At 43.9% G+C, this 19,822-nt stretch overlaps 1 protein-coding gene across 3 annotated transcripts in view; it reads left to right on the top strand.

Annotated features, from left to right (window-relative positions):
• The window catches only part of LOC121580860 (glypican-1-like), a 132,702-nt gene that overhangs the window by 50,231 nt on the left and 62,649 nt on the right, over positions 1-19,822 (top strand). For all 3 annotated transcript variants that reach the window (XM_041895968.1, XM_041895967.1, XM_045224831.1), the window contains one exon: positions 11,638-11,796. In XM_041895968.1, the coding sequence (XP_041751902.1) occupies positions 11,638-11,796 (159 nt within the window). The remainder of the gene's footprint in view (positions 1-11,637; positions 11,797-19,822) is intronic.

Genomic DNA, 19,822 nt, shown 5'->3' with positions numbered 1-19,822 from the left:
AAATATTGGGGAAGATGCCAGAGCTAAGGATGATGTTAAAGAGTTTAAGCTAATTGGAATTTGTGGTCTGTATGTTTTATAATTTCACTTAGGATACCATCAACACCACAGGCCTTTTTGGGTTGGAGGGTTTGTATTTTGTCCTGTAGCTCATTCAATGTAAATGGAGAATCCAGTGGGTGCTGGTAATATTTAATAGCTGATTCTAAGATTTGTAGTTGATCATGTATATGCTTTTGCTGTTGGTTCTTTGTTATAGTGCTGAAATGTTTTGAGAAGTTGTTTATCTGTTTGTTCTCCATTTTGGATAGGTAGCTCTTCATGTTGTTGTTGATTTAGTGTGTTCCAGTTTTCCCAGAAGTGGTTAGTTAGATTCTATGGATTCTTCAATTACATTGAGCTGATTTCTGACGGGCTGTTCCTTCTTTTTTCTTAGTGTGTTTCTGTATTGTTTTAGTGTTTCACCATAGTGAAGGCGTAGGCTCAGGTTTTCTGGGTCTCTGTGTTTTTGGTTGGATATTTCTCCATTTCTTTCTTAGGGTTTTGCATACTTCATCAAACCATTTGTCATTGTTGTTACTTTTATTTGGGTGTCTGCTTGACATTTTTAGATTTGATAGGGAAGCTGTAAGGTCAAATATACAGTTTAGGCTTTCTATGGGGCATATTTGGGAGGGAATGCTGTCACCTCCAGGTCCTCCTGTGTGCTGAGAATATCGGGCTCTTGTCCAGTTCTGGCTTGTAGGTCAGCACAGACTAGTATGTGTCCCTGGGCGTGGAAATGATTGACCTCTCCCTCTAGGATGGAGAAGCTGTCTTCGTTCAAATATGAGGATGCTAGTTGGGGGATATAGGTAGCACATAGGAGGACATTTTTCTCTGTTGAGATCATTTCTTTTTGAATCTCTCTCTCTCTCTCTCTCTCTCTCTCTCTCTCTCTCTCTCTCTCTGACTCTGACTATCTCTCTCACTCTCTCTTTTCTTTCCTCCTCTACCTGTCACCCCTTCTCTCTAACTACCCTTATCTCTCTCCTTTCCCTCTCACCCCTGCTTCACCCCCCACCTCTCCCCACCTCTCTCCCCCTCTCTGTGGCTTGGCCCTGGGTGAAGTTATAACTCCAGGCCCAGGCCTGGCAGCTTTGACGGGCCCTGACAGCAGCAGCAACAGCAACCTCTGGTTCTCCCTCTGGTCTGTCAGCCTGTGGTGTATCTGCCCTACAGCTCACCTAGCAGAGCAGAGCAGGGATGGGTGTTCTCTCTACTCAGCCAGACAGGTCTTTCTGAGCACGCTCGGGCTCAAGGAACCCACATGCACGCACGTATGCGCACACAGAGATGTATACGCGCACACACATGCATTAATTTAACTTAATTGATTTTAACTTTTATTTAGACAGAGGGGTCACTATTGAGACTAGGGGCTCTTTCTCCAGGGAGCCCTGTGAACATGAACACACAATTCAATACAACATAAAGCAAAATGACAACATCAACACAATACAATAAATACAACAAGATTAATCAAAACAAACTATCACATATTATCGCCTTCAAAATTGATCTAAACTGTCCAATGGGGACCAGCGAGTCCAGCTGTTGGCCTGAATGCTATTCCCTGAGCTGGGGGCATACCAACTAAAAGTATTTTCCCAGGTCAGTGGAGACACACGGGACCTCCAGAACCAGCCAGTCCAGAGAGCGGGTCTGAAAATTGCTGGATCTCCAATTAATAAGTGAGCTGAGGTAGTGGGGGTCTCTGAAGAACCGCTTTATATACAAAAAAAGTAGCCAATGTTGGGCCCTTCTGGTACTCAGAGACTCCCAGCCAACAGAACTATTAAAAATGTAATGAGGTGTATGAACATTTTCCCCAGTGATAAAACGCAGAGCTGAGTGATCGACTCTAAAGGTTTTAAAACAGAGGCTGCTGCATACATGTAGATTATATCACCATAATCAAGTACTGGGAGAAGCGTTGCTTGAACAATCTTACTTCTACTTTCCAAAGTGAGGCAGGATTTATTTCTATAAAATATCTTAATTCTCAGCTTTAATTCTCTGCTTTTTTGTCATATGCGCACACACACGTATTATGCACGCACGCACACACACACAAGTTTTATGCACACACGCACGCACACACACACACACACACACACACACACACACACACACACACACACACACACACACACACACACACACACACATACACACACACACATACACACACACACACACACTGTGACAGTGCTATGGTTGTACTGCTCTGGGACTGGTGCTGCCTGATGGTGATGTTCACGGTCCCACCTAATACACTCATTGGTTATTTGTTCAGTGACATTGCCACTGGGTTGTGTGTGTGTGTGTGTGTGTGTGTGTGTGTGTGTGTGTGTGTGTGTCTGTCACTTGCCTGTCATGGAAGGCAGCCATGCATGTTTCTGAGGGCTACAGCAACGTAATTACAAAACCTGTTGTAATCCATCATGTCCCTGATCATTCTTCCTCATGTGTTTGAGCCAGTCCAGCACATCCTCTCGCTGTGTCTGTCTGTCTGTCTGTCTGTCCGTCTGTGTCTCAAGATGTTGGTGGCTATCTAATGTTTGAGGATCCTGTGGAAGTCTCAGCCCCTCAAATAGGCTGGTACCCAATGGCAGGGCTCAGGGCTGTGTGTGTGTGTGTGTCTGTGTGTGTTCCAGTAAGTGGTGTGTGTGTGTGTGTGTGTGTTCCAGTAAGTGGTGTGTGTGTGTCTGTGTGTTCCAGTAAGTGGTATGTGTGTTCCAGTAAGTGGTATGTGTGTGCCCTGTGAGGAGGTGGATAGGTTTAGGAAGCATAACCCAGAGGCCAGCCAGCCAGCCAGCCAGCCAGCCAGCCAGCCAGCCACCAGTAGTAAGGTGTTATGGCCTGCTGCTCTAGCTGCTGGAGGGAGGAAGTTATTTATGTTGCCAGCCTCTAGATCACATTTCATGACCAACCTGATGATCAGACCACGCACCAAGGGGATATTATTACGGCCTGGGTGGGCCGTAGTCGGAGGGGTGTGTGTGTAAGAGAGGGAGAGGGAGAGAGAGAGAGGGTGGGGCTTAAACTGCATCCCTGGGGTGACACAGGGACGCAGTTTAAGCCTCACACTCTTCAACATAAATATCAACGAATTGGCGAGGGCACCAGAACAGTCTAGAGCACCCGGGCTCACCCTACTAGAATCTGAAGTCAAATGTCTACTGTTTGCTGATGATCTGGTATTTCTGTCACCAACCAAGGAGGGCCTACAGCAGCACGTAGCTCTTCTGCACAGATTCTGTCAGACCTGGGCCCAGTAAGACAAAAATAATGGTGTTCCAAAAAAGGTCCAGTTGCCAGGACCACAAATACAAATTCCATCTAGACACCGTTGCCCTAGAGCACACAAAAAAACTATACATACCTCGGCCTAAACATCAGCGCCACAGGTAACTTCCACAAAGCTGTGAACGATCTGAGAGACAAGGCAAGATGGGCCTTCTATGCCATCAAAAGGAACATCAAATTTGACATACCAATTAGGATCTGGCTACAAATACTTGAATCAGTTATAGAACCCATTGCCCTTTATGGTTGTGAGGTCTGGGGTCCACTCACCAACCAAGAATTCACAAAATGAGACAAACACCAAATTGAGACTCTGCATGCAGAATTCTGCTAAAATATCCTCTGTGTACAATGAAAAACACCAAATAATGCATGCAGAGCAGAATTAGGCCGATACCCGCTAATTATCAAAATCCAGAAAAGAGCCTTTAAATTCTACAGTCACCTAAAAGGAAGCGATTCCCAAACCTTCCATTACAAAGCCATCACCTACAGAGAGATGAACCTGTAGAAGGGTCCCCTAAGCAAGCTGGTCCTGGGGCTCTGTTCACAAACACAAACAGACCCCACAGAGCCCCAGGACAGCAACACAATTAGACCCAACCAAATCATGACAAAACAAAAAGATAATTACTTGACACATTGGAAAGAATAAAACAGAGCAAACTAGAATGCTATTTGGCCCTAAACAGAGAGTACACAGTGGCAGAATACCTGACCACTGTGACTGACCCAAACTTAAGGAAAGCTTTGACTATGTACAGACTCAGTGAGCATAGCCTTGCTATTGAGAAAGGCAGTCGTAGGCAGACCTGGCTCTCAAGAGAAGACAGGCTATGTGCACACTGCCCACAAAATGAGGTGGAAACTGAGCTGCACTTCCTAACCTCCTGCCAAATGTATGACCATATTAGAGACACATATTTCCCTCAGATTACACAGTTCCACAAAGTATTAATTAATTTTGATAAACTCCCTTATCTGCTGGGTGAAATACCACAGTGTGCCATCACAGCAGCAAGACTTGTGACCTTTTGCCACAAGAAAAGGGCAACCAGTGAAGAACAAACACCATTGTAAATACAATCGATATTTATTTTCCCATTTGTACTTTAACTATTTGCACATTGTTACAACACTGTATATACATTTACATTTTAGTCATTTAGCAGATGCTCTTATCCAGAGGGACTTACAGTTAGTGAGTGCATACATTTTTCATACTGGCCCTCTGTGGGAAACGAACCCACAACCCTAGCGTTGCAAGCGCCATGCTCTACCAACTGAGCTACAGGGGACTACATAATATGACATTTTAAATGTCTTTATTATTTTGGAACTTTTGTGAGTGTAATGTTTACTGTTCATTTTTATTGTTTATTTCACTTTTGTTTACTATCTACTTCACTTGCTTTGGCAATGTAAACATACGTTTCCCATGCCAATAAAGCCCTTAAATTGAAATTAAATTGAAATTGAATTGAGAGAGAGAGAGAGAGGGAGAGAGAGAGAGAGAGAGGGAGAGAGAGAGAGAACAAGAGTGAGAAGGGGGAGAGATAAACAGAGAGAGAGAGAGAGAGAGAGAGAGAGAGAGAGAGAGAGAGAGAGAGAGAGAGAGAGAGAGAGAGAGAGAGAGAGAGAGAGAGAGAAAGAGAGAGAGAAAGAGAGAGAGAAGTGGAGAGAGAGAAACAGAGAAAGCGAGAACAACATAAATAAAGAAAGAAAGAAAAAGTCCCCTAACCTCGACTGTATCCTGGTGATATCCCAAAATGGTAACTCTGAACCCAGTTATGGGTGACAGCCAGTCTCTCTCAGGCCTAAGGACTGGGTTTTGGTTAGTATTTCTATTCACTGGGTCACAGCCACATAGTTATTGGACAGTCTTTAGGTAGGTCACAGGATTATTGGACCGTCTTTAGATAAATCCCAGGATTATTGGAGATAATAAATGCTAAAAGTTTAGTGACCACTGCTTTAGTTTTCTAATCCTCAGTAGGACAATAGTAACGTCGTCATTATCTCATCCCTAGTGATTTGGGTAGTTACATTTGACATTTTAGTCATTTAGCAGACGCTCTTATCCAAAGCAATTTACAATTAGTGAGTGCATAAATGTTTTCATACTGGTCCCCCGTGGGAATCGAACCCACAACCCTGGCGTTGCAAGCGCCCTGCTCTACCAACTGAGCTACACGGGACTAGTTCCCTTAGCACTGACGTCAATCTCTCCAGCTGTGGAATATACACACTTTGGCACAACTCCCTGGATTAGGATTATAATCCATGAGGGCATCAGAGCCCCCATGCACACACCACTGTAATCTGAAAGTGAATGATGCAATAGCAATCTGAGATTACCAGAGACAATCAGACCAGTGTGTCATCACATCAGTGAGGGTTACTTGTTAGAGATGAGGAAATATACGATCACGATGTCGACAGGTGTGTGCAATACACTTCTGTGGTATACTTTTTAGACGTTGTCATTAACCTTGTTGATATGGAAAACTTGACCTGTTATAATGCCTTATTGTGCCTTCTTAACCATATACCAAACCTCAGTTTATGAACCCTGATTTATCATGATGAGTCTGTTTTGAGTCTTTGTCAGGCCTTGATCAACTAAGATTATCTTCAGGTGAATTTGTGAGCAATGTGTTCCCATGGTGTTTTTTGTACCCTGTATTGCATTTGTGACCTTTATAGTTGTGGGTATGGGGGCAAAACTCTGGTAACTTTCCCAAAATTCCCAGATTTTCCAGAAATCCTGTTGGGAGGATGAATTTCCTTCTTTTCCCCTTAAAATTCCAGGAATCTTACAAACCAATATTCCAATCTTCCATTTCTAGAAAACCGGGGACGTTTTGGGAATGTTACCAGAATTTTGCAATTCTAGTTGTTGGTACAGCTCAGAGAGCTGTCCTTCAACGAGGCCAAAGCTTTTCTCCGGTAATCAGTATCTGTGACAGCCCGTTTCTATGGCAACAGGTTGTTCTTTTGTAAATCTCAGAGTAATTTGTCATGATGGGGCATCAGAGATATGGCACACTGAAGGACAAATCTGACAGATTGCTTTTCCTGTTATTTGTAGATTCTTTGTAAAAAGGTAGACTGATTTTTTAAATGTTTGTCGAGAAGAGACACATCCATTTTCAAATGTATGGACACTATCACTCCTTCAGCTATTCAGTGTCTGGAGGTTACAATAATGTAGGCAATTTGCATAAGTGGTTAAATATTGTAGCACTATATTTACAATTACTGTTAAAATAGTTTTTAGACAACCTACTTGACTGGCCGTCTTAGGTGGTCCTTTCAAATATCAACATTACTTCATTGTGCAGTTCTCTTGGGCTCTGCCCCCTCGCTTTTCTCTCTACCCCTTTGTCTTCTGTTCCTCCCTCTCTTTTTTCCCCTGACTCTTGTGTTAACCTCTGTCACAACGGCCCAGACCGATAATTGAGAGAATCCGTCAATGAACCCCTTTGAGTCTCTCTTTTTTCCTCTCTTTTATTTCTCCCCACATCCTCCTTTTCTTTAAAAGCCCTGCCTGTCTGTTTCTGGCCAGGGTTTATCTGAGTGTGCACAACCTTATTCAGCTTCCCCCTATTGGCTTTTAATAGGAATCTTCCTCCTGGTGGCCTGTGATAAAATAATGGCTTGAGAATTGCTCCCTGTTGAGAGGCTCTGTCAGTGTGTGTATGTGTCGAAGGAGGGAGTGACTAGGGGGAACACGGGAAAATGGGGGGCGTAAGTGCTTCATAAATTCCCTCCCTCTTGCTCACGCCCCCTCACGTCCTCTCTCAGGGGGTTAAGGGGGAGACATAAGGACATGATAGACTGCTCTGCTGGGGTGTGAGTTGGGCTGATGCTGGTTAGGGTGTGAGTTGGGCTGATACTGGTTAGGGTGTGAGTTGGGCTGATGCTGGTTAGGGTGTGAGTTGGGCTGATACTGGTTAGGGTGTGAGTTGGGCTGATGCTGGTTAGGGTGTGAGTTGGGCTGATGCTGGTTAGGGTGTGAGTTGGGCTGATGCTGGTTAGGGTGTGAGTTGGGCTGATGCTGGATAGGGTGTGAGTTGGGCTGATGCTGGTTAGGGTGTGAGTTGGGCTGATGCTGGTTAGGGTGTGAGTTGGGCTGATGCTGGATAGGGTGTGAGTTGGGCTGATGCTGGTTAGGGTGTGAGTTGGGCTGATGCTGGTTAGGGTGTGAGTTGGGCTGATGCTGGTTAGGGTGTGAGTTGGGCTGATGCTGGATAGGGTGTGAGTTGGGCTGATGCTGGTTAGGGTGTGAGTTGGGCTGATGCTGGTTAGGGTGTGAGTTGGGCTGATGCTGGTTAGGGTGTGAGTTGGGCTGATACTGGTTAGGGTGTGAGTTGGGCTGATGCTGGTTAGGGTGTGAGTTGGGCTGATGCTGGTTAGGGTGTGAGTTGGGCTGATGCTGGTTAGGGTGTGAGTTGGGCTGATGCTGGTTAGGGTGTGAGTTGGGCTGATGCTGGTTAGGGGGTGTAAGTTAGGTTAGACTTAGGTAGACGTGGTGAGCTGCAGCCTTTTCGAAGTTGTTACAAACGTCAAATTTCAAAGTGTTTAATGGTACGTTTACGCATTAACTCCACTTTTTTAAGGTTAGGGTTAGGCATTAACTCCGAATGGTTAAGGTAAGGGTTAAGGTTTGAGATAGGCTTAAAACAAAAATATCCAAAACAACTTTCTATCACTGGATTTGAACATGTAACCTTTGGAATCAGAGGCTTACGCCTATCCACCATCCACAATACCCTAGCAAAACCCAAACCTACTTGAAGGTAACTGTGCTCACTGTTGCCCCTAGTGGCCGGTTTCCACGTCATGTCCCGACGTCCTCAGACATGGATGGACGTGGAATACTGATTTGTTTCACGGGTGACCTGGCTGGAGCTGCAGCCTCTCAGCAGTGTGTGTGTGTTTTGTTGTTGTTGTCACTGGAAACATAAATAATGTACACAGCTGGCACAACATCTTTGTGATTGTTCCTCCAAACCTTTAAATATTTAAGGAGTGAAGTCAGTTCCTTTGGAACTCTCCTTTATAGCGTCATACCATATCCCCTTGTTCTCTTTTTCCCTGTGCTTTCTGAAAAAGTAATACCGCAGCTTCCAAAATTATATGACCTACCCACTAACAGAGAGCTCTACCAATACCTCCAACTCTGTGGTCCTCTGTAGCTCAGCTGGTAGAGCACGGCGCTTGTAACGCCAAGGTAGTGGGTTCGATCCCCGGGACCACCCATACACAAAAATGTATGCACGCACGACTGTAAGTCGCTTTGGATAAAAGCGTCTGCTAAATGGCATATTATTATTAGAAAGGTAATAATGTCCATAGGATAATATTATAAGAGTATAGACTATTGATACCATCTGAAAGGTGATTCTACTAGAGTAATGTATGTGTTCTTCAGTTAGAAGACTGTGTGAGTGATGACTGGCGAGGAGGGGACGAAGAGTACCGTTAAGGAACGCTGTTCCCTCAATCTGCTCTATCGTCTGATTGAAAGTGATTTGGCTGGCTCACACACACACACAGGCACGTACAAATGGCACACTCACACTCATGGACCCACACACACAGATTGATGCAGTACACATGTACAAACACACACATATTGATTAATGGCAGGCTAGTTAAATGAGGCAAAATGCTTGGCTTTAACAGTTGAGGTCCTGCACAGCAGATGAATATCTTTGATCTGTAAAACTGTTGGGCTGTTATTCTCCTCCATATTCCCCTCTGTGGGTAAACATACACACCCTTCTAAACACACACCATGTGCATTCTAAATGGACACTATTGGACGCCTGAAAGAAAATCACTACAACTAGCACTCTGTATGTTCACTGCATCATATTCACTGTTTAACACTGTGTAATAGACTATCATTGATCAGTGAGCAGCCAGGTGTTACGCAATCGACGAGCAGTCTCTGTTTCTCAGACCCAGTGTGTGTGTGTGTATTTGTGTGCCAGCTCACTTAGCTCAGATGTCCTTCAGACAGCAGGCAGCAGGCACACTGAGCTGGTAGAGATGGCTGACCCAGGCAGGTATTTAGAAAGACTGTCCCAGAGGCTGACAGATTGCAGCCGACCAAGCACACAACCCCACCCCACCTCCACCACCACACACACAACCCTCCCTTCACACACTCATGCGTCAGAGAGATGAGTGTATGAGTCTGTTGTGGTCTTGATGTAATTGCGGCGACATGGTAAGATGAGGGCTGCTCAATGTCACTGTACCATCCACATTGACATGTTCTCCTCTCCCTCAAATGGAAAGTCCTGGCTAGTAGACACACTGACATAGGACTGATGAGTCACTTCACCACCATTTACACACACTGTGGCAACAACACACACACACACACACACACACTCAGAGATACTCAATGATATATACTTGCCAACACATTGCTCACATGGACACACAAGTCATACTCACACACACACATACACACACACACACACTCACGGATCCACACACATAGATCAATGCAGTGCACACCACACACAGACACAAATGTACAAACACCCAGAAACACACATATTGATTAATGGCAGGCTACAATTAAATGAGGGCAAAATGCTTGGCTTTAACAGTTGAGGTCCTGCACAGCAGATCAATATCTTTGATCTGTAAAACTGTTGGGCTGTTATTCTCCTCCATATTCCCCTCTGTGGGTAAACATACACACCCTTCTAAACACACACCATGTGCATTCTAAATGGACACTATTGGACGCCTGAAAGAAAATCACTACAACTAGCACTCTGTGTGTTCACTGCATCATATTCACTGTTTAACACTGTGTAATAGACTATCATTGATCAGTGAGCAGCCAGGTGTTACGCAATCGACGAGCAGTCTCTGCCCCAGTCCCAGAGCAGTACAATCATAGCACTGTCACAGTGTGTGTGTGTGTGTGTAGAGCTTTCTGTATACACACTGAGTTCTAGAACATTCCCTTCTGAAAAGGACATTGAATAAGATGTCTAGTCATTTAAGAGTTGGTCAGTCTGCAGTCAGACCTCTCTCTCCCCAAGAGAGAGAGCAGCAATAGGATCTTTGTTTGTTACCGCCCACGCACTCCATCTCACCTTGGCAGGGATAGAGCAGCCATCGAAGTGTGTGTGTGCGAGAGAGAGCAAGAGTGAGAGCGAGAGAGTGAGAGAGATAGTGTGTGTGTGTGTCAGAGGCTTAACACTGCCTCTTAAAAAGGAAAATGTAATTAAACAGTGAAAGGACGTTGGCATGCTCCATCTGACTGTACGCGTAGTGTGTGTGGGTAGACGTGAAGATGTTCAGAATGCGATAAAAGATCTCTTCAGAATCTATTCAGTTGAATCGTTAAAATATTCTCTCTATTTTAAATTGGCTGATAACTATTCACCATCTCCACACTGTGTGAGGCCTATGTGTGAATGTTTGCAGAAGGTTTATTGCCTAATGCCAAATAGCAACAAGGTGTATGATACGTCATCTACGTCAAAACTAGTTCTGGTAAAGAACAATGCATTCATTTCAAGGCTATAGTTGAGATTTTCCTTCCATGTCTGTGGGAGTCATCATTAAAGTTGCATGTGGCTGATTCCCCCTCTCGCTCTGATGCTTCCTGAGGTGTAGCCTTACCTCACCGCCTCTCTACTCACTGTACTGTGCACACTATACTGCACATACAGGCCCAGTATCCACACAGAGGATGAGGAACGCTCTATGATCAGTTTAGCCTTTAAGATCATAATTAATAATATTATATGGACAGATCCTAGATCAGTACTCCTACACTGAGATTCTTTGTGGGTACGGGCCCTGATCTTGGTATTTTGTATGATCTTCATGCTTCATTGTTTAGGACTCGTCAATAGTGTATGTACATTACTTCAATGTAACTCACTGTCCTTTCAATAAGACGGACATTCTGGGTTAGGGTGGACATATTGAACCATTGAAATAGAATGTGGTTCTGAGGTTTGAACTTTAAAATACAGAGACAAATAAATGCTGTACCCTTGTTTGACCGCATTGATGTAATATATACAAGATGGCAAAAGGAAAGCAACATTCTGTATTTCCTTAGATACTGTATAACGGAAATGTTTTGTGTTGATCTGTGGACTGTATCAGATAGTATCAGTGATGCTGACAAGACTAAGCAACAAAATAAATTGGCCAAACCTTACCTGTCAACACTGTGCTGCTAAGTAACCTACTGCATAGTGTTAACTGACTATCTCCTCTCTCGCCCTCCTCTAGGAGAGCATCTGAGGATCTGTCCCCAAGGCTACACGTGTTGCACTAGTGTCATGGAGGACAGCCTATCCAATCTGAGTCGCACAGAGATGGAGGGCCTGATCAGAGACGCTGGACGAGCCCTGCAAGCCTCCCTCAATGGACAGTACAAGGTCTTCGACGGTGAGTGGGGGATTGAGGAAGGGAGGGAGGGGGACGGATGGAGGGGGAAGAAAGAGAGGGGAGACAGAGAGCGAGAGATGGAAGGCCAGGTCACAGATGCTGGACGAGCCCTGCAAGCCTCCCTCAACGGACAGTACAAGGCCTGTGATGAAGAGTACTGTAGGACAGAGGGAGGAATGGAGGGAGGGAGGCAGGCAGGGAGACAGAGGGAGGGAGAGAGACCGATGGAGGGTCCAGTATCCCTCATTACAAGGCCTTTGACGCTGAGTAGGAGAGAGGGAGGGACAGAGATTGAGAGGAAGAGAAAGAGGAAACCCTCTGTCTCTTTCCCTCCCTCCTCATCTACATTAGGTCTAACAGTCCTGTGTAAACTCTGTTCTCATTCATTAGTTTCTCCATCAGTCTGATTGGTGCTGGCTCTGATCAGTGCGTATTGGTTAACCAAGAAGAGGTCGAAAGGTCTGTGTGTGTGTGTGTGTGTGTGTGTGTGTGTGTGTGTGTGTGTGTGTGTGTGTATGACAGTAATAGAGAGAAGAGAGAGGACTGTTGTGGGTGTTTGAAGGCATGTATATGTGTGCATGTGTATGCACGTATGTGTGTGATAGCTTGCATTCATGTGCCTGTAAGTCTGTTTACGTGTCTGTATACGAATACAACCAGTACATCACTGTGAGCTATTTACTGTGAAACCATAGTGTCAGAAGTCACTTTATTTCAGGGAGAGTGTTTTTCCTAGCGCACGCTGCAAGTAGTCCAGACAGGACAGCTGGGCTGTCTCCAACTCCACTCCCTCCATCCCTCCGTTCCAACCCTCTCTCCGTACACAACACACTCGACACGTTATCCCTTGCTTTTTCCTCTACTCCACCAAGTCTCTCTCAACCATCAGTCTCAAGTCCCTGAGTATGTCTAACTCCAGTCTCTCTCAGCCATCAGTCTCAAGTCCCTGAGTATGTCTAACTCCAGTCTCTCTCAGCCATCAGTCTCAAGTTCCTGAGTATCTCTAACTCCAGTCTCTCTCAGCCATCAGTCTCAAGTCCCTGAGAATGTCTAATAATCTTCTTGTGTTCTGTGGAGGGAAATCCACGTCTCTAAGACGTGAAGGATCACACATGCGCACACACACACACACACTCCAGAGTACTCCTAGTGAGTGGTCCAGCTTCAGAGTGTGTGTGAGAAGAAAATATTGCTTTAATCCTTCTTGATTGATGAGGAATCTCACACACATATAGTGTAGAGTATAGAGGTTACTTAACATTAAGCTCCCTAAATTACACACTGTACAGAGAGAGAGAGAGAGAGAGAGAGAGAGAGAGAGAGAGAGAGAGAGAGAGAGAGAGAGAGAGAGAGAAGCCTGGGCAGTATCAATATACTGTAATGTCATAACCACTCACAATTTCTGTTTGAGAAGTGGGGGTCTGTTTGTGTAGCATGAACAGTATACATACCAATGTATGATATCATGCCATTATAATATTAAATACATTGATATCATACCATGTTATATACATTCATGATTACTGTATGTGTAATGTACAGTTCTGTATTTATTTTTAGTGAGGGTGAAAGTTAAGTTGTTCTGTGACTCAGGACATAGGGGTCAGACTGATCCCAGATTTAAGTGATTAGAATATGCAGTGATTGGAACATTGATGATTATGTATGTTTAATGATACACTACAGTCTGTTCCAGTCGATATGGGGTGACTAAGCATCTGTCTCTGTGCTCTACTTGTTCCCCTAGCTGATTGAGCTGTCATCTGGATCTGTGATCTGTTTGTCAGCCTGACCTTTCTGGCCTCATACTGATTAGAGGCTGAGTGACGTCTATTTACTGTACAATCTGCTATCATTCTCTCTCTGCCCATTCTACCCAGAGCGTTGAAGCAATGCCAGAGCAGCATTGGGCTCATTTCAAAGACAACCTGTCCAAAACACACAAATACACACACACACACACACACGGCCCGTCCAAGACACACAAATACACACACACACACACGGCCCGTCCAAGACACACAAACACCTTCTCTGTGTTTATGTGCTTTAGAAGTATATGGAAGGCACAGCTCATTCACAGTCACACAGTGGTAATTAACAACAGAGAGCACACAGAAACGCTCCATCAAGCATCACTCACTCAGCTACGTAAACACACTAACGATGTGCTTCAAACAGACACACACACACCCAAGCATGGATGCACACTCACACAGATGCCCAACCACACATACACGCACGCACGCACACACACACACTCAAAATTGATGCATCGCAATTTTTATACTTTAAGATGCACTATGCAGAAATCGCTCTGCCATTTCCTGGTTGCTAAAATTCTAATAGCACACATAGAACAGATCTACCGCTTCTTAGACTTGCTTTCAACTGGAATGAAAGATCTATAACTCACATTCTATGATAATTTGGTCGGGTCGCCCAAAAAGTTATACATTGTAGCTTTAAAATATGATTTATTTGTATTGATTTAAAATAGACAACAACCTACACGTATCAAACTTACTATACTTACCGATCCTATCTTATTCTTCTTATCGTAATACTACTTCTACTAAATACATCAGAGATTTCCAGGAAGTCCATCTCTGCAGCCAACTCCACCTTGCGCCTCATATCCATGTGCTTGTGGAACAGACGTCGTTTCTCCTGCTCAGGCAGGTGCCAGTTGTGGTAGCAAGATCTCTGAGCAACTTGGGAGGACCTGACCTAAAGTCACACATAAACCCAGTTCTACTGTAGATGTACCTAAATGCATTCTAAACATGGATTCTTGAGAACTACACCAAATTAAGCAATTAACTTTTTGATTCTTACCATTGGTGACGACAGGAAGATACTGATGTGGCTGTGCCATCCATGGTAGAGACTGGCGAAATTGCTTGAAGAAGCTCATTATTGATAAATTTACAATCTTGGATAGCAGAAGCAAGTCACATGACTAGTGTTGGGGTTGTTCCCACAAAACTGAGTTTCAAATCAATATTGCCTACAGTGACTTTCAACCAAACATGCTAAAGATTCTACTAAAGTTGCTATTTTTAATTGTGATGTCATCATTTTCAAATGTAAGTGTATTCTTATGAATTGAATCACCATGGAAAAGAAAAATAATGGGTTTTAAATCAACGTTATTGTCTTATCAACCAAAACATTCTGAATTCAAACATTCTACCAACTTTTGCTTTGGTTGATTTTGTATTTGTATGATTCAGAATTACCATGACAATGAAAAAGAGTGAAAATAATCAGTGTGATGTGCATCATCATGTAAAATCACTTTTACATTGAATCCACCATATAAATATTTTGAATTCTAATTTTATGGTAGCCACTAACACATTAACACAGAGCTCTATTTGAAGTCCACTCAAGCGATCAGTACGTCAAAGCAGCAGCATCAAGTCAGTGTTAGTTGAAGTTGATTTCATATGGGGATTGCAGTCTATACACCAGATGAATGATGGATGTCAGAATTTGGTTGTTTGTTGTGGTCTGCAGGTCAAATGAAGGTTGTTTTCTTTGAATTGATTGTTTTTGTATCATGTTCTTTCAAAGTTCATGTTTGTTAGCATGCCTGGAACCCCCCTGTGTAAAGCCCTGTCCATTCTCTCTTGTGACCTCCAGTCATGCCTTCTCTCACTTTCTGTGAGTCCTCTCTCTCCTTTTCTCTGCCTAAGTGCTTTTTGCATCCATGGATTGTGTGTGCGTGTCACTATTCTCAACATTCAAATGCATCATTCCTAGATATCCTCAACCTCCCTCACCTTTCTCCTCTCTCCTTCCTTATTATTATTATTCATTCCTAACCACCATACTTCTCCCATTCTGTAAAAACAAGTGTTTAACCCCACCTGATCCTAAACATTGACCAGTCACCCCTATCTCCTCCCTCCCCCTTCCTTCACCTCACATCACTGAGCATCAGATGGAGACAGCAGGATAAGAGACAGAGGGATGAGAAAGAGAGAGGGAGGGAGGGAGGGGTGTAAGACGGTTAGATGCAAACCATCTGTTGATGAGCATCTGTTATTAAGACGGAGAAGTGGAGCGATGGAGGGCTGTTAATTGGAGGGTGATACGCCACATTAAATACAATATCACAGCTCACCATAGTTACCACTGTGGACGTATTAGACTGTCTGGATGGACATGTCCAGACTTATCCAGCTGTACCCTCACATTATTGGACTGTCTATTGGAATGGACAGAGTGGTAGCTGTACCTTCCAATTACAACTAAAGACGTATTTGGATGTGCAGAGGGTATGAATTAGCCTGTTCCCAGATCTGTGTGTGCTGTCTTAACTCCTATGGTCATTGTCAAGTTGTTGAATGTATTGTGAAATGCATACATTTTGTGGGTTTCAGTGATTTTCACTTTTGGGCGTTTTGTATAGCTTGTAGTAGAGTTGATCACTTGCTTGCTGTGGTGCTGGTTAGGTGGTTAAACAGATACTGTGATATTCTGCAGTTGTGCCGCTGTTCTACTTACCCATGAGTCAGTTGAAGTTGTGGACATACAAATGATCTCCACGAGTTCAACTGACTCTGGGTGATCTTGCAGTATCCTTTTAAGTTGCAGGAGTGTTGATGGAGAAGTGTACAAGTGCGTAAGTGTTCAAGTGTACTAGTCAGTGTGTATGTGACTTGTGCCCTACTAGTCCCCTCAGCTGGAGTCTCTCCCATCTACATCTGGGTGTGTTTAGCTGGGTGCGGGCCTGTACAATGTGGCTAAGTGTAGGGTGTTACTGTCCCAACCGGGGAAGGCAGGCAGGCCTTTATAGACCCAGGGACTGTGGAAGCTGTAACTCACAGTTAAGAGTGGGTTAAGAGTATTAACTCACTAAGTTTAGGAGAACTGTACATGTAAAATATTATGTGTGTGTCTCTTTGTGTGTCTCTGTGTGTGTCTCTGTGTGTGTGTTTAACAACCAACAAGCACCTGGCCAAGGACAACATTTTAAAATAAACATGTTAAGAGCTCACGTGTGTGTTTACAGCACACGTCCATCCCCCTTTTTTATCTCTATAAACACAAATCGAGAGACATATGATTTGTCAGGCCAGGACACAGATATCTGTTGAATAGATCTGCACTGAAGCCTGAGCTTAGCCAAACCTCTAATTCTTCATAATTGAGGGGTTTATCATATTTTCCCTTTACAACCCTCCATGACTCCTCATATTTTCTACTGGAAAAGCATATTTTCTGTCTGGTCTGATGGGGAAAAAAAGATTGTGGAGACAGAGGAGTGTGTGTGTGTGTGTGTGTGGACTGAGGAGTCGGCACTACCAGCTGTGGGAAGGGAAGGACAGTAGGGGTCAGCTTCTACTGCCCACTGAAAGAGGTGGAGCTATGTGAGGAACCAAAGGAAGACAAGGAGAGACAAAGAAAGAGAAAAATTGATTATGAAAGTGTGTGTGTGAGAAAATGAGACTGAGTCAGAGTGACAGTGAAGGCCGTATGACAAACACCGGAAGAGTTGATAAGAGTTTGAGAGGAGAGAGAGACAGGGATAACAGAGAGCGAGGGAGAGAGATATATATATGTTTTAGAGAGAGAGATAAAGAAAGGGACAGAGAAAGGGAAAGAGAGAGAGCGAGAGAGAGAGAGAGAGAGAGAGAGAGAGAGAGAGAGAGAGAGAGAGAGAGAGATAAAGAGATAGAGAGCGAGAGAGAGAGAGAGAGAGAGAGAGAGAGAGAGGAGGAAGGGTAGATGTCATAGAGAACGTTAAGTAATGACACCTGAGGTATAAGTGTTGGATGGCAGGCAGGTGTGCCAGACAGAAGGTGCCATTATCCTGACAGGTGGTGGAAGGGCTAATGGTGTCATGCCTGCCCACTGGGTACAGACGTCAATTCAACATCTATTCCACATTGGTTTAACGTAATTTCATTGAAATGACGTGGAAACAACATTGATTCAACCAGTGTGTGGCATCTGGATGGCACCGTGTGTGTGTGTGCGTGTCTGAGAGAGCGCGCATGCATGTGGCCCTGGCACTCTGAACAGAAGCACTTCATACACATACACTCGACACACACACACACACACTCACCAGTATCACTAGCCAGGGGGTTATTGCCTTGTGTATGTCAGCCTATTTTTGTCTGCGAGGCAAATTACTCCTCATGGACTTGAATTAGATTTGAACACAGAGCTCTGGCTGACGGGCACACTCAGTTCTAGATGACCAAGCAACACACTCTTATTTATTAATTGAATTAAGACTTTTTCTTTTTTAAATTACCCAGCTGGTCTGTTAAAGGGATACTGCGAGATTCTGTCATTTGTGTGTTTACAGCACACGTCCATCCCCCTATTTATCTCTATAAACACAAATCGAGAGACAAACACTTGCGTAAATGAGAGATACAAAGTATATTGAAAGCAGGTGCTTCCACACAGGTGTGGTTCCTGAGTTAATTAAACAATTAACATCCCATCAGGCTTAGGGTCATGTATAAAAATGCCCATTATTTTGACTACCATGTCTAGAAGAGAGGGAAAACCAGAGAGAGAAAAAAAAACAGATTATAAAAGAGTGTGTGTGAGAAAATGAGTCAGTCAGAGAGTGACAGTATGACAAATACCAGAAGAGTAGATAAGGAGTTTGAGAGAAGGAGAGACAGGGAAAAAAGAGAGCGAGAAAGAGAGCGAGAGCGAAAGAGAGAGAGAGATTATGTCATTCTACTTGCCCAGAGTCAGATGAACATGTGGATAAAAAATGTATGTCTGTGTGTGCAGTATGAAGGAAGTTAGCGGTAGTTTTGCGAGCCAATGCTACTAGCGTTAGCGCAATGACTGGAAGTCTACAGGTAAGTTAGCATTATGCTAACACTAGTTAGCATTGGCTTGCAAACTACTGCTAACTTCCGCTAAGTTCATTCAGAATCTCGCAGTATCCCTTTAAGTAAATGCATTTCAAACTGAGTTGGCTGCGATTGACTGTCCCTAAGAAGAAGTTGTTTTCAAAGTTGTCTGGACAAAACAGTAGGCTTTTCATCTAATAACTGAATTATTATACAGCGTTAGGCTTATACTACCTGAAACCAGAAAGTATAATATCATACTGTATCTTAATCTGTTATGATGTACACTCTTAGAAAAAAGGGTTCCAAAAGGGTTCTTCGGCTGCCCCCATAGGATAACCTTTTTTGGTTCCAGGTAGAACCCTTTTGGGTTCCATGTAAAACCCTCTGTAGAAAGGGTTCTGCATGTAACCCAAAGGGGTTATTGAAAGGGTTATTCTATGGGGACAGCTGAAGAACCCTTTATGGTTCTAGATAGCACCTTTTTTCTAAGTGTATAAGCAGTTGAATTCATGAATTAAACCTCATTGAAGTATCTTGGGACCATCAGTAAACATTAGGATTGTCCACATAACATTAAAGCGTTTTCCAATTAGATCCAGCATACACCCAGCATGGCGTTCATTTTGTTGCTAACTCTTCCCAATTATAGACCACATATTTGATTCATTCTCAGACTAATTTCCTGCTTTCAGGGTCACCTCTGTTGATGTCATAAATGCCAAGGACATCTGCGCCATTGTGCCGCCTGATTGGCTCGTGGTCTCGGCATGCAAATCATGTTGGGCGGGAGCCAGAGTTACAGCGTCCTAAACGCCAAACACATTACTCACTGTGAAGAGAGGGTGGAGGGAGAGAGAGGAGGGATGTTGGGAGGAGACAAAGAGAGGGAACGATGTAGAGAGATGGAGGGAGAGTAGAGAGAGGGAAGGGAGAAGGGTGGAAGGAGAAGAGGGAAGAATGGAGAGAGAGGAGAGAGAGAGGGAAAGAGAAAGACGGAAGGAGAAGAGTGAAGGGGGAGAGAAGGAGATTGAACAATGAGGGGTGAGAGAGATGGAAAAATATTACATTTGGGAGAGGAACAGTGAGAGAAAGAGGGAGAGCTACAACCAACAGGGAGAGGGGAAGGAGAACCAGATGGAAACTGATGGAGAGAAAGAGGAGGGAGTGGCGAGAGGGTCAATCGTGCA

Source organism: Coregonus clupeaformis, chromosome 14 (genome assembly GCF_020615455.1).
Source record: "Coregonus clupeaformis isolate EN_2021a chromosome 14, ASM2061545v1, whole genome shotgun sequence".
NCBI classification, from domain to species: domain Eukaryota; kingdom Metazoa; phylum Chordata; class Actinopteri; order Salmoniformes; family Salmonidae; genus Coregonus; species Coregonus clupeaformis.
The sequence above is the reverse complement of the archived record's forward strand: the minus strand, read 5'-3'. Positions and strand labels throughout refer to the sequence as shown.